The 16,683-nt window shown below is 40.7% G+C and overlaps 1 protein-coding gene across 2 annotated transcripts in view; it reads left to right on the top strand.

Annotated features, from left to right (window-relative positions):
* The first annotated feature begins 1,619 nt into the window (after positions 1-1,619).
* Positions 1,620-16,683, top strand: part of LOC147029342 (ADP-ribosylation factor-like protein 5B) — a 29,160-nt gene continuing 14,096 nt past the window's right edge. Inside the window, exons 1-2 of one of the 2 annotated variants that reach the window (XM_085872334.1) lie at positions 1,620-2,062; positions 4,060-4,120. In XM_085872334.1, the coding sequence (XP_085728460.1) occupies positions 2,017-2,062; positions 4,060-4,120 (107 nt within the window). In that variant the 5' untranslated portion in view covers positions 1,620-2,016. The remainder of the gene's footprint in view (positions 2,063-4,059; positions 4,121-16,683) is intronic. The other variant, XM_085872335.1, reaches the window with a different exon arrangement.

The raw sequence follows: 16,683 nt of genomic DNA, 5'->3' as shown, positions 1-16,683 counted from the left end.
TAAAAGGTGAAACCAATAATCAGAAAGTTTAAAAGGTGAAACCAATAATTACAAAGTTTAAAAGGTGAAACAAATAATCAGAAAGTTTAAAAGGTGAAACCAATAATTACAAAGTTTAAAAGGTGAAACCAATAATCAGAAAGTTTAAAAGGTGAAACAAATAATCACAAAGTTTAAAAGGTGAAACAAATAATCAGAAAGTTTAAAAGGTGAAACCAATAATCACAAAGTTTAAAAGGTGAAACCAATAATCAGAAAGTTTCAAAGGTGAAACCAATAATCACAAAGTTTCGAAGGTGAATCCAATAATTACAAAGTTTAAAATGTGAAACCAATAATCACAAAGTTTAAAAGGTGAAACCAATAATCACAAAGTTTAAAATGTGAAACCAATAATCACAAAGTTTAAAATGTGAAACCAATAATCACAAAGTTTAAAATGTGAAACCAATAATCACAAAGTTTCAAAGGTGAAACCAATAATTACAAAGTTTAAAAGGTGAAACCAATAATCAGAAAGTTTAAAAGGTGAAACCAATAATCAGAAAGTTTCAAAGGTGAAACCAATAATTACAAAGTTTAAAATGTGAAACCAATAATCACAAAGTTTCAAAGGTGAAACCAATAATCAGAAAGTTTAAAAGGTGAAACCAATAATTACAAAGTTTAAAAGGTGAAACCAATAATCAGAAAGTTTAAAAGGTGAAACCAATAATCACAAAGTTTCAAACGTGAAACCAATAATTACAAAGTTTAAAAGGTGAAACCAATAATCACAAAGTTTCAAAGGTGAAACCAATAATCACAAAGTTTAAAAGGTGAAAGATCCATTCCAAAGCTGTCGATTACATCTGGTGTGCCGATTTTAATGGAACTGAAGAACGACAGGGAGGAGGGGGGGTACAAGTATACATTAACCATGATTGATTTCAGGTCAACATATGCATGGATAGTTCCTCTGAAAAATAAAAGAGGAACCACTCTTGTGATCGCATTCCAACAGATATTTAAGCCGGGCGTCCCGTCTGCCGGTAGTTGGTGGACGTTAAAGTTCCCACGGAGTCCTTCGCAGAGAGTGGGCGAGCTATCGCCGGCATCCTCAACGAATTACAAATTCCTGCCCTAATCTTAGTGGAACGTCATGCCTGGCCAGTCGGTTCGTGAAAGACTTGGGCCAAGTTTTCCGCGGTCAACCATGGAATCCCAAGAATGTGGGAATAATTGTGGCCGTTAAAGAAGAAGAAGAAGAATAACAAGAAGAAGAAGAAGAAGAAGAAGAAGACGAAGAAGACGAAGAATAACAAGAAGAGGAAGAAGACACAGAGATATTTCAAGTTTATGTTTCACGAAGTGGTTTTATCCCCATCGCAGCGTTGTTTACATTATACGTACGGTATACTTGAAAGTCCCTCACTCGTTTCACTTCTTTAATACATATTCCTGAATTTTTACATTCACCGTTAAATAATTATGTTTTTTGGTGTTTTTTTTTTTTTTGAAACATTTTTAACCTACATCGAAGCATTTTGATAAAGAATTCATAAAACCGAGGGATAAGAAAAACCTAACCGGAAGCACTTCGTGCAGACATGACCCGGAAGCACTTCGTGCAGACATGACCCGGAAGCACTTCGTGCAGGCATGACCCGGAAGAAGTGCCGTGTCAACCGGTCGGGTCCAGACAGTGCTTTTGTTTCATTTGGAGCATCGCGGAGTGTCGGGGAAACGATGAGGGAGTACAGAGCGGCCGAGATGGGGGATTAACCTCTGAGAAGGAAGACATTGTACGAGCTGTTCGGAGGGGAGAGGGGGGAAAGTGAGTGGTACAGCGAGAAGCAGTCGTGGAGGACTGGGACATGAAGGTAGTAATGGAGGGGGAGGGGCGGATAGAACACGAAAAGTGTGTGTGAAGAGTCCAAGAATCGTTGTGTAACACAGAGTCGGACGCGTCACGTCAAAGCAAGAGAGACCATTGTTATCCAGGGACGTATTTACCGGCACGGGTCCATTCGAGCCATGGGCCTTCTGTTCGCCAAACTTTGGCGGCTCTTCAACAACGAAGGTGAGTGTGGGAAGGGTCCTCGGCGTGTTTGTGTGTACCCGGAGAGACCCTCAGGCCATTCAGTAATCGAGCAGCTTGCCAAGCCAGCCGTTCCTTATCGACGCTTTCGAATGGAGTTCTTGCTTGAGTGCTTAAGCCGCTTGGCTAGCGCTCGCTCCACTTGTGTTTGTTTTCGATTTGGGCTGTTTCACAGTCATGGTCATTTTTGTGGTATTTTGTACCCTTGCATGCCAAATCGCTAAATGAGACGCTGTAGCATCTCTGTCATTAGGGCCAGTCGTTGGTTCTGATGGCACAACTCGTGATGACACTACTTGGACCACTTTTTATTTGACAAAGAAATGTCAATTTTTGGCAGAATGGCATAAAAATTGCCATATTTATTTATTTATTTATTTATTTATTTATTTGACAACTAGCTGTCTCATTTTCTCCAGGTACACTGACTGTATTCACAGTGTATAAACAAATACAAGCAGAAATTGGGACTTTTTATTTGTTGTTGCATCAATTTTTAATACCTCTTCTGTACTTTGTCCACAACATATTATTCATTTCAGACTATGAATATTTATTTGACCCTCAATAAATATGTCCTCTCCGGAAATGCGTGTTGTGGAAGAAATTTTTTTTTTTTATATAAATAGAGGGTCTTTTTAAAAGTTTATTGTGTGTGTGTATATACCTGCACTGATATTATGCTACAAAGTTTGAGTGTAACCAATAAGCTTCTATTTGCACGGCCTGGACCGATTGCCTTACGTGTGTCCGTCAAAAATGTGTCCTCTCCGGGGAAAAAAATACTCTCCTAACATCGTTGGGGTATTATTTTTAAGAAGAAATATTCATTCAGATGCTCCAAAAATTTAAGTATTGTAATTAACAATGTTGGATTTGGAGAAATAAAAATATAAAAAAAATATTGAGTTTGAATTTTTAGTGGTTGTGAGACAAACTTGGCACCCTCGTTGTGAAACATCCCATTGAGACTTCAATGAACGTGTTGTCTTGGCTTCCTCTACCTCCTGTGCAGCTGAAAGAAGCACTTCTTGACGCGTCGTGTGCTCCTCTCCTTGAGTTCAAGAAATCGCTGCATCGATCCTGATCATCCGAGGGAAGTGGAGGCTGTACGTTCAAGATGCTCAGCCTTCCTTGGTGGGGAAGCTCCTTGATTTCTGGAACCCTTCTCGTGGCCTTCCTCTGCACTTTCTCAACTTTATGTGCGTCTGCGTGTTAGATCTGAGCTGCCGGACAATATTTCTACGTTCCAGGAGACGTCTGACCGACGTTGAGGACAAAAGCAATGAGGAATTCCTGTTCAGGTGACTGGACGTCTCCGTCATGATGCACCTGGTGGTGTCCTTTGCTGCTGCGACGTGTTTGTGTGGATTTCAGTTCCTCGTCCGCTCGAACTCCCAAGTCTTTCTCCTCATTGACTTTCTGTCCTTTATACTTGATTCGTACTGGACTCCTGCTTGAGGTAGTCCGTGCCCACGCGCACCACCTTGCATTTACCTTTGGTAAATGAGCAGTTACCGTGTGTGTGTGTGTGTGTGTGTGTGTGTGTGTGTGTGTGTGTGTGCGCGCGCGCGTCACCATCTAGTTTCACTGTCCGAGTCCTTTTGCAAGGATTTCAGTTTGTTCCGTGGTTCTGGCTGGGCTGTACACCTTCGTGTCATCCGCGGGTATCTGAACTGTTCGTTCCACCATGTCAGAGAGATCATTAACATTGACGGCAAACGATGCAGGACCCGGTACACCGCCTTGCGGTACACCACTCGTCACCCTCAAAGCCTATTCTCAATCTTTTTTTCCCCCCCCCCAAATTACTCCCACCCATCATATGTAAATTATTTTTTCCAATAATTGCAGTATAATATTATTTGACAATAAATAAACAAACGAACTTGATGTTATCATGGCGTCGGGCATGTTGTGTCCAGTCTCTGCTTGTTATCGTGTGTTTATAACTTTTTGTTTTCCCTTTTTCTCTGCAGAACACAAGGTTATCATTGTGGGCTTGGACAATGCGGGCAAAACGACGATACTTTATCAGTTGTGAGTTTCCCACACGAACTGCCGCTCTCGTAACCATCCTTTTGAAAGTTCATTTTGTTTGAGTAAACGTGTCGGTTTGTGTCGAGGCACGAGGGACTTTGCAGAAGAGGGTAGAGGTGACGTACCCTTCTATAGATAATTACCCCACGCACGAAAAGCACGGTGAAGGAATTGGTTCATGTCTGTGCGTCCGTCTACGAACGTCAGTTTATGATCGAGGAACAAGTCGATTTCAATCGAACGTTTTATTTGGAGCATGAATCGGAAAACAAGAAGAAGACGACGTCGTGCAGAGCACGATACTTACAAAATCCATAAAACAAATTTGACCTCAAAAATAATTGGCTGGTTGAATTCAATGACCTAATATGCAACTCCTCTTCAAATTTCAGGTCAATCGGATGAAAATTGAGGATTTTAGAAATTCCATCTTAGTTGTTGACCTTTTTGACCTCAAAAACAATCCGCCTCTTCCTTATGACAAACTCTACCATCTGGTGAAGTTTCGTGAAGATCGGTTTAAAATTGTTACCTGAAAGCGACAGACAGAAACAGACACAGACGGAATAACAAAATCGAGTAACCACTATAATAGTGAGTAATAATAGTGAGTAACCACTATAATAGAATAACAAAATCGAGTAACCACTATAATAGTGAGTAACAAACCTGTAGTTTTTCAGCTCTTTACGTCTCAATTAATCACAATCGTGCTTGCACAGAGAGGGTTGAGATGATTGTTTTAATCTGTCTGTCTGACAATCAAAGCAAATGTTTTATATTCATTCCAAACAGGAAACGTACTGTTTTACGGGACGTCGTAAAGGACACAAACAACAGGCATGAAGAACTAATGTGGCGTGTTCAATGGAGTCGTGTATATAAATAATACAGCATTTTACTTCGTCACGACCGATGAAATTTTCCACTCGCACACCCCGCCCATGTCCTCTTTTTTTTTTTTTTGTCCTCACACTGAACGGGGTAAGGTATTCCATGAACTCTCCAGTTGGTCTTGTATTTATTATGTACCCACAGGGGAGGGATGGGAGACCTGTGATTAAATTGAGAAAATGAAGAATCAACAACAAGGATAGGAGAGGCAAATGAAGGAGAAGAAATAGACCGAGGATGTTGAGAAGACGAGAGTAAGGGGGACTGGAGGTTGCTATCATTTTGTTGGGGCACAAGTATGCCGCTGATGCTGTGCCCCTAAACCAGCACACGACGACTCGTTACTCCTACCTCGGAAGGATGACAGGCTGAGTCAATCCCACCTGGTGTTAATTCAGCGACTAATGTGACTCAAACTCAGCACCCTAAGATCCCAAGCCCAGCACCCTAACCACTACGCCAACACCAGGATTGTGGGAAAGGATTTTTTTTGAACATTTCAGAGCAAATCCAAATGTTGCCATTTTTCTGTACGAGTCCACCCGCTCTACGGACCAGTGGCAGCAAGTGTCATGTTATTATCCTCTCTGGGGTATATAGATTACAGCCAACCTGGGCTCGGGCCTTTCAGTTTAGTGTTTCGCAGCCGTCGCGACCATTTAATAAGGTAATCAATCATGTTTATGGTTTATAATATATTTTACTTCGGTTGGGGTGCCCCATGAAACACCACCATAAGCTATTTATACACGTTAACACGGCATTTGGTGAGAGGGGATATTATTAGGATAAATAATGATTTGTAATAACATTAATATGATGCTATTATCGTTGGTGATGTTATTACCCTCGTCATTGCATTTGAGTCCGTTTGTTACTTCCTCCACCGAAGGTGAAGGAGGTAATGTTTTCACCCCTGTCTGTTTGTCTGTTTGTCACATAATTTTTCACAACAGTTTTCAAACAATCGTTTTGAAATTTTTTTTGTAGGAGACCGGCCAAGGACGGCAGTGCTAAATTTTGGTGTCGATCCGGATCTGAGAATTTTTAAAGTGAATCTTCACCTTTGAGAAATCGGGCCAAAAACGATATATAGCACAATATCTCAAAACGTTATGGATGGGTTGACATGAAACTTGGTGGACATGTTGGGAGTGCCACTCGGAAGAATTGATTCCATTTTGGTGAAGATCTGCGTCTAGATCTGGATACAATAATTATTTAATTTTTTATCTGATTCTTCACCATTGAGAGATGGGGCGAAAAATGAAATTGCATGATATCTCAAAAAGTTGGGGATGGATTCGGATGAAACTTGGTGGATAGGTTGGGAGTGCCACAAAGAAGAATTGATTCAATTTTGGTGAAGATCTGAGTCGAGATCTGGGTACAATAATTTTTTTCAATTTTAATCAAAATAATGACAAGTTACCACACCATACTCCCAAGAAGAAAACCACACACACACACACACACACACACACACACACACACACACACACACACACACACACACACACACACACACACACACACACACACACACACACACACACACACACACGCACACACACACACACACACACACACACACACACACACACACACACACACACACACACATATTGTTGCGAATTCGCGCCCGCCGGCGTGCGAACGGCCACGTAACTCGAATCGCAGCACATCACCCACCGGACGGACAATTCTGTCATGACCCTCTCAGAACAACGCTGGGAGCGAGTCACGGGTGGGGGGTTAACCTCACCACGATCGTGCCAATTGCCCACCCGCACAGGATAGGGTTGCTCGCCAAATTCGATCTACCTAAGTACCCGCGCGAATGGTCGACCGGGCGATCGTACCACGCCACAGGCCGACTCCGGACACGAACCGCTTCAGCGGTCCATTCCGTGCTACAGTGATAACCGAGCGGTGTTATCGTTGGCCTTGACAGTTCCGATTAATTACCGGGATGTTGAACCCGCTACGAACCCCTTACGTGAAGCAAGATGAAAATTTAAACGAAGGAAAGGACGCAGCGAAACGGGGAACAAGTTCACACAAAGCACATTTATTTCACACACAGACCAGCACGGAAGGCACGTATTTACAGTCACAATAGAAAAATGCACATATAAAGCAAAAGCAAGAGTTACAACCGACTAACGCGTACACACGGCAACACTTACACAGTTCTACTTTACGAGACACGGCGCCACAAGATCCATACAAAAACCCTGAAAAGAAAATGGTGACTTCCCTTTGGGCCGTCGAGTCCCTCTCCCATGTCCGTCTGCGTGGTCGCGCCTGGCCGCGACTCCGATCATTGGCGTGGTAGGCGAGTCCTCTCCGGCGTTCCTCGCGCTGGCACGTGTTGGCCGCTCGACGCCACGGACGGGGTTTCCGGTGCTATCTCAGCGCGGATAGAAAGGGGGGGGGGAGGAAGGTTGTTGCTCGAGATCATGGTGTGGGGAATGGCAGACGCTCAGTCCCGCCAGCGGGGTCTCAGGACCGTACCACAGAAGACCAGGCCAGCGGCCACCACGGAGAGGAGACGAAGAGGAAGAGCGAGCCGGACGAGAGAGAAGACGAAGAGAGCAAGAGCACCCAAAAGCGCTCCGCCCGTGTCCGACTTTAATAGCCCGGGGCTCCGCCCTTCACTCCACCCCCGTTTTCAGCTGCATCCTCCTTCGAGAGGGTTCTCTAAGAGGGGCGTTCCCTCTCCCCGACCGCCTCACGCTGGTCATCCACCAATCGGCGGCGAGCTGCCCTCCCCTCATTCCTTCACACCAAGCGCGGGGAAAAATGGCGGGAAAACCCGCGCGTCCTCGCAGCTCCTTCCTCGGCGCCCTTGTTTGCCGTTCGGAAGCGGACGTAGTGGCGAAGATGTGGTAGCGTAGATGGTGGCGGTGGCGTGGTTGTTGAGTGTGGTTTGTTTGAAATAAAAGATAGAAAAAGAAAATGACTTACTCAGAGCGTCGCAGCCCGGATGGATCACATAAATTCCCTCTATACAACAGGTTTGGGCTAACTACACATGTACCTATGAAGATATCTCACCTGAGGGTCCTTTATGGTGTAATGCGAATTTCCACAGCCGTAACAATATACACACACACACACGGTTTTCCAAAAGTCTGGATCCATAGGGAAAAATGCACAATTTACACTTAATTTGTACTGAAGCGTGAGGATGACCACTACGAAGGCGATCAGCAACACTTCCAGTAATCCTTAAAATGTAACAACACTGTCGAGGAATCTTTGATTTGGCTTTGGCTTCTCAGGGTGTTTTTCATGAAAAAACACACAGGCCTCCCTCGGCTTATTCCAGAAACGTTGAATAACACCAACTCCACCTTTTCTTGATTGGTGTAGTTACAACCTTAACTTATAAACAATCAACTGATTTCCCAACTGCCTGGATAATGAAAATTCACAGAACTACTGTGGGTCCAGACATCTGGGACATCGTGTATATTACACACACACACACACACACACACACACACACACACACACACACACACACACACACACACACACACACACACACACACACACACACACACACACACACACACACACACACACACACACACACACACACACACACACACACACACACACACACACACACACACACACACACACACACACACACACACACACACACACACACACACACACACACACACACATACACACATACACACATACACACATACACACATACACACATACACACATACACACATACACACATACACACATACACACATACACACATACACACATACACACATACACACATACACACATACACACATACACACATACACACATACACACATACACACATACACACATACACACATACACACATACACACATACACACATACACACATACACACATACACACATACACACATACACACATACACACATACACACATACACACATACACACATACACACATACACACATACACATCTATACACACATACACATCTATACACACATACACATCTATACACACACACACACATACATCTATACACACACACACACACACATATATCTATACACACACACACACACATATATCTATACACACACACACACACACATATATCTATACACACACACACACACATATATCTATACACACACACACACACATATATCTATACACACACACACACACATATATCTATACACACACACACACACATATATCTATACACACACACACACACATATATCTATACACACACACACACACATATATCTATACACACACACACACACACATATATCTATACACACACACACACACACACATATATCTATACACACACACACACACACATATATCTATACACACACACACACACACATATATCTATACACACACACACACACACATATATCTATACACACACACACACACACATATATCTATACACACACACACACACACATATATCTACACACACACACACACACACACATATATCTATACACACATACACACACACATACATCTATGCACACACACACACACACACATATATCTATGCACACACACACACGCACATATATCTATACACTCACGCACACACATATATCTATACACACACACACACACATATATCTATACACACACACACACACACATATATCTATACACACACACACACACACATATATCTATACACACACACACACACACACACATATATCTATACACACACACACACACACACACACACACACATATATCTATACACACACACACACACACACACACACACACATATATCTATACACACACACACACACACACACACACACACACACACACACACACACACACACACACACACACACACATATATCTATACACACACACACACACACACACACACACACACACATATATCTATACACACACACACACACACACACACACACACATATATCTATACACACACACACACACACACACACACACATATATCTATACACACACACACACACACACACACACACACATATATCTATACACACACACACACACACACACACACACACAGATATATTATGTACTGGTACATACAAAATCTATTTTATTTGAAGTTACAACCTTAACTTGTAAACAATCAACTGATTCCCCAACTGCCCGGATAATCAGCTGGACATTCTTTATCCTTGAGGTTTCGATCCTTTCAGCCCAGAACCTCTCCAAACGGCGGATCCACAACCCCGGTCACAGGTCCACATTAGTGGATTACTCAACATCAATGGACCCACAACCTCAAAGTTGTGTCCAGACAATCGGTCAACACAGCAATGCAATATCCTTATTCAAACTTATTTAATTACTTTACTTTAAAGTATTACTACATTTGAAGAACTTTAATCATACACCACTTTATATGATAATACGTGAAGCGATAAACGCGTTTACTTTGTAGATATGTCCATTACACAGCACCTCTATCTAACCATCGACTCAAACTGTCATTAACAACCGATTTTAACATGCTGCACTGTGTATCCTCGCAACCACCAATAAATTATTTTAATTCTTATTTATAATGTATTTTATAAATAATATTTATTTATATAATGTAATTAATAAATAATATTTATTTATTGTATTCTTATCTAAATACCTCCATTATTTAATACCATCTATAAATATATATGTTTAACCAATAATATTAAATGAAGAATTTACCTCATTTAAATAATGAATGAATATTATAAAAGGTGACGATGGAGTCTAAAGACATTCTTACAAGACCTAATCAAACAATCAGCTCCAAATATCCTTTGTTTAACATGATAGAAAAAACCTTCTCAGCATGTTCCACAAAATCATCCTTTACTGAACAAATTCTTACAAATCTAAGTCGCTGAGATGAAAAGACATTGTAACCCATTTTAATTGGTACATTGTTACCTGCAAAGGTGTCCAAGACAACAGGGAAACTGAAATCATCAACTCTATGATATACACTTGTATTAAAACCATTATGTCCAACTCGAACCAACACATCCAGATAAGAAGCAACTGTACAATCATTTCCACTTCTGTTTACAATCAGGCTGTCTGGATAAATCTTGTGAAGCTGCCCATCAAAAATGTTAGGGTTAACCACATAAATATCATCTATTTAACCACATGTATGAGATCATATTTTCACTAATTCTAATATTTTTTTTTCTCCTTCATCAGTTTCTGCATGAATGAAAATTCACAAAACGTATGAAAAATATCCGCTAGTAGGGGGCTGTAATTCCCACCCATGGGAATACCCTTAACCTGTTGAAACCTTTTTAAATAAAATAAAATTCACAGCATCCTGAAACTTCTGCTTAACGAAGCAATGAAAACTTGAGTATTTATTTTTAGAAAAGAATGCTCTATCAAACCTGACACATAAAAAAAATCTTCTTAAAAGAGTTAAAAACCTTGTCAATCACTTTGAAGGTTGAATCCCTCACTAGTACTAAATCCAATTTTGTATTGAAAGTTGAAAAATCAAAAAGTTCAACTTACTTGATATTGAGATATCGAATTCTATCTAAGAACTCTGAAGAAGAATTAATGCTCCAGAAAGTGTTCATACCATAATTCTTCTCATTTTTCTGAACACTTTCCTGAACTGTTCCCTAATAAACCTGAGTTAATTAGAACCAATAACTGTTCGGTGGAACACTGCCTGGCATCCACTATAAACCTATACTTTATGTATGGGTTCTTATGAAGCTTAAGGATCCAAAAAAGTCGAGGAATATAAAGGTTTAACTCTTTACATTTATACCGAAATTATCAACTAAAACTTCCTGATGCTCAGAGATAATATCTTGGAGCGACTTATGACAAGGAAAATATGTGCTATTTCCTATACGAGTGAAAGTCACCATATTAATGCCGAACTTTCTTAATAAAACCTCAACAATAAAACTTTTTACTCACCACAACAAAATTATTAGCAGCCTTATCTGCTGGAACTATCACGTAGCTATCATGGAGATCCCGAATGTGTTTACAAACACTCAGCTTGTTCAACAGTGGTTTAGACCAACCCAGTGAAAGCAAGCCCTGACTACTAAAAAATACTTCATCTTATTATCCAGGACTTCCCCATTCTGTTAAACCATGCATTGAAACTGTTTACAGATAACTTGAACTTGGTGCACATTCTGTTAACAGAATTAGACAGAACCCACAATTGAAGACCTCATGGAACTCCAAGGTTGAGTTAGTGGTTCCCTAGATTTAGCTCCCATTTTCATCAAATCCCTAATTTCACTATTACGAATTATATTTAAATCCCCAGAAACTACATGTCCACAAGGACCATATAAAAAAGGGGAAGACAAACATGCACAGTCAGTTTCCAAAATGTCCTTGTACTATATCCAAACAAAGAGTTTTCAGAATTTTACTCTAATTGAATAAGGATTGTCCCTCTGGTCTTACTGAAAGTGAAATAAACCTTCAATGGGGTTCGCTCCCTAACTTTTTATCTGGTAATAAACTCTCTACACTTGTATCCCGAAAAATAGAATGAAGCCAAAGCCTATCTACCTGCTTGCTGGAAGAATCATAAATTAAAAACTCGTGGATCCTATCAACTCAGGGAGTGGACTTCTTTATCAGAACCCTGCAACAAAAAGCTTCGATTAAAACCGAGCACAAGTCATATGAACCTGCTAAACTCCGGATAATATTAGCTAAGACTTGTTTGGAACATGACCTCAGAAGAACATAAAAACCTTTAAGTTTATCAATTATCTCTGAAATTTCCATTTTTGGAGCCGTACGACACCCGTGACCTCTCGGTCTCCTTCTGATTGGATTAGCAAAACGCTCGTTACCGAAAACATTCCCTTGAGAAACTGACCCAGTACCTTGTACCCTGTCGTTAAGGCTCAAAGGATAGATCACATATGGTGTCCTGATCCAAAAATCCTCTCTACATCCTTGCTCAACATCACACTCCTCTTTATTTTCAAAATCATGAATATTAACTGAGTCTATAATTTGAATGGAACAACTACTAAAACATGTCCAACTTCATTGAAATGATGATATAAATAAGTCTAAATACCAGGCGACACAGCAGACGGATGTCCATTCAAACGTTGATGCAAACATTGAGAAGTTTTACAAACATATTGCAATCCACAATCTCTGCACGTGAGAAGATAAATAATCTACTTTGATTTATATCCCAACAAACATTCACAATCAACAACAAAAGTCTTACCTGTCACGTGACAAACAAAAGTTTCACAAGGTTTAAAAACTTTACAACACAAACATCTCAAGGAATTACACTCTTTCATAACAGCTTTACAAGTACTTGATAAAACATACTGACTCATTCTGGCACTGTATGCTTTTTTTGTTTTTCGTAAGCCTGACATTATTGTCACTCTTTTCGGTTTTTGACCTGGTTCGGTTGGCTCAGACCAGACAGAGCGACAGGCTGACCAGGATACCCATTGGCGAGGCGCTGCCTTGCTTAAAGCAGGCGTTACCTGGTATAGAACTGAAAGTTCTCCCACCTACACTGACAATGCCTAGCGATCAGGGCCTGATGTCTATTACCCAACCTTAAAACTGTATCAGTTAGCAGCTGCTGGTTTTTTGAAAATTAAATAAACATTTAAATTCAATCGAAGAGGTATAGTGCATCACTGATTCTTCACCGTTGAGAGATGGGGCTAAAAACGATATTGCATGACATCTCAAAAAGTTGAGGACGGATTTGGATGAAACTTGGTGGACACATTGGGTGTGTGAAAAGGACTAATTGATTCGATTTTGATGAAGATCTGAATCCGTATCCAGATTCGAGAATTTTTCAGGTGATCCTTCACCATTGAGAGATGGGGCCAAACATTATGTTTAGCATGTTATGTCTAAAAGTTGTGGATGACTTGTGACAAAGCGAGGTGGATGAGTTGGTGAGGTGACAAGAACAAGCCGATTTGATTTTGGTTCATGTCCGGAATCAGATCCGACCTATCAGTGGCATACAAAATGTAAACCATTCAGCCTGGCTGAGGTTTGTTCTCTTCGAGAGTGCCGTTCCGTTTCGCAAAGTTGTCACTGGCCGAGTGATTTTTCATTCTATCTCTGTCTGTCTGTCTGGCAATCACTTACAGGCTACAATTCCAAACCGATCATCATGAAACTTCACCAAGTTGTAGAGGTAGTCTCAACTGAGAAGCGTATTGATTCTGAGGTCAAAGGTGAAAGGTCATTTTGAAAAAAACTGATTAACTTGAAAGTTAAACAAGATTTGCATAGTACATTACTGAATTGGGAAAACAACTCTTTTTTTTTGAGGTCAAAGGTCAACTCAAGGGCAAACATCTAAAATCATCAAATTTAATCGGAAAAATTGCCGATTTTCATCCGATTAACCTGGCAATTAAGTGATTCTTCACCATTGAGAAATGGGGCTAAAAATGATATATTTATTGGGCCTGATACGTTCTCGTGGATCAGGCATTGCGGAGCGGAGGTATGCGTTCTACCTTGTGCCCTTCTAGTTTGTTTGCTTGTCCGCACAGAACTTTCGTGTTTTTCTCCGCAACCACTTGTAGGATTGAGATGAAATTTTCACCATAGGAATGATGACTTGTGTTAAATGTTTTAATGATAATTATGACATCGTAGGTCATGTGGTGTGTCAGCCATGTTGAAAAAAATAAACGCAAAAACTTTAGACCTCTGTCTGAAACCACATCAAGGAAAAAATTGAAACTTCACACATGGCAAGTACTCCTCATGACGAATAAGAGTGATTTTGATATAATGATGTCATAGATGCCCTCGTTGTAACATCGTAATTGTATACGTGGAACGCTACATCCTATCGGTATGAAAATTTTTGAGGGTCATCCAGGGATATAATGGTCGACAGAAAAAAAAAAAATCGATGACATCATTGGTCACGTGTTTCGGCAGCCATATTGTTTAAGAAAAAATAAAATTAAAAAACCTTCAAAAATCATCTTCTTTGAAGTGGCTAAACAGATCAAGGCAAAACTTTACACGTATGACCGTCTATCCATGAGGAACAAAAGGTTCACATATGATGTCATAGGTCACATGGTTCGGCAACCATATTGCATTTACCCTGCAACCAATAAAAATAATCTCTAGAACGGCTGGACAGATTGAGGGGAAACTTCACACAAATGTTCCCCAAGCTTTGGGTTATAAGTTTGTTATGGAATATTTAATGGGTCACATGGTTTATCGGCTGTATTGGATTGAAGAAACATATTAAATAATGTTTTCTCTGGAACCACTTAATCAATTAAAGTGAAACCACAATTATTATCTAGGAGTGATGGGGAATACATGTTTTAAATCGTAACTTGATAGGACACATGGTCTGGCAGCCAGAATTTTTTTTTGTTTTAAATCTGGGATCTTTTCTTGTTTTTTGAATTAGGCTCATTTGGTTGTTGCTAGATGGGTTTGAGGGTAGAGGAGTAGCAGCTGAAATGTGAATCCTATCCAGGTTCCTCCTGATGACTTCGCATTTGCTTTTTGCTTGTTTGGGTTCCTTCTGATAACTCCAATGCAGGACTGTACCTATTTGGTCTTCCATATCATTTGAATTGAATTTATTTTAATCCCATTCTAAATTCAATTGAATAATAATAAAAAAACGTCATGGGTCAGGGTCAGGGGTCCCATAAAATTGGGATTGCGTCAAAGCGGGACGTCTTTGTACCCGGTCATCACTGCCAGCAGTTATAAAGTGGCACTTCTAATTGTGTCTCATTAATTACGTAACAAGCTGGTAGGCGACGAGGGATTCACAAGGATCGAAGCGCTGGATACGATGCTATTCATTCTGACCGATCCACCGACCAAGATTCATTGCCAAGACGTATTGGTTCACATACAATTGTTCCTCTGCCTGGCAAGATTTTTCCAATTGCGTATTTTGCCAACTGGCACTCCTCATAAAAAATGACGGTAAATCGACACCCTATTTTTGAAGGACTACCATTTGAAAAATAATCGGCTTGCTGGTTTGCGTTCTGGAGCCTCGCGTTGCAGGTAGGTAGACACACACACACACACACACACACACACACACACACACACACACACACACACACACACACACACACACACACGGAAAACCCGACAATAAGGGATATATAGCGAATGCAATACACCAGTGCACAAACGCCACACAAAATATATCACATAAAACAAGTCCTGGCGAGGGTCTGCAATCTCTGAATGCTCTATTTGTTGTTAAAAAAATGTAATGGACCCAATATGTTCTCGTGGATCAGGCATTGCAGGGCGGAGGTATGCGCTACCGAGTGCCCTTCAATTTTCTTGTTCTTTTTGTGATTAGAAGCAGCTTTGAAAAACACCACGATAAGCTATCTTTACACGGATTTGGCCCAACGCGGAAAATCCCCTTTGGGGGGGGAGGCAAATGAAGTCGCTACACTCACCTGTCATGTTTGGTTACGATTTGGATAAGTAATGACCGAATGTATGACGGTCGGTCAGACAGACACTAAATTGCGTATTTTAGTTTGATAATGAATAGATTGTGTCGTTCTGTGGTGTAGCGAGGACAAGGTGTGCACCGTCA

This window comes from Eptatretus burgeri, chromosome 3 (assembly GCF_056783735.1).
Source record: "Eptatretus burgeri isolate ZD-2024b chromosome 3, Ebu_testis_v1, whole genome shotgun sequence".
Classification (NCBI taxonomy): Eukaryota; Metazoa; Chordata; class Myxini; order Myxiniformes; family Myxinidae; genus Eptatretus; species Eptatretus burgeri.
This window is presented reverse-complemented; position numbering and strand designations above follow the sequence as displayed.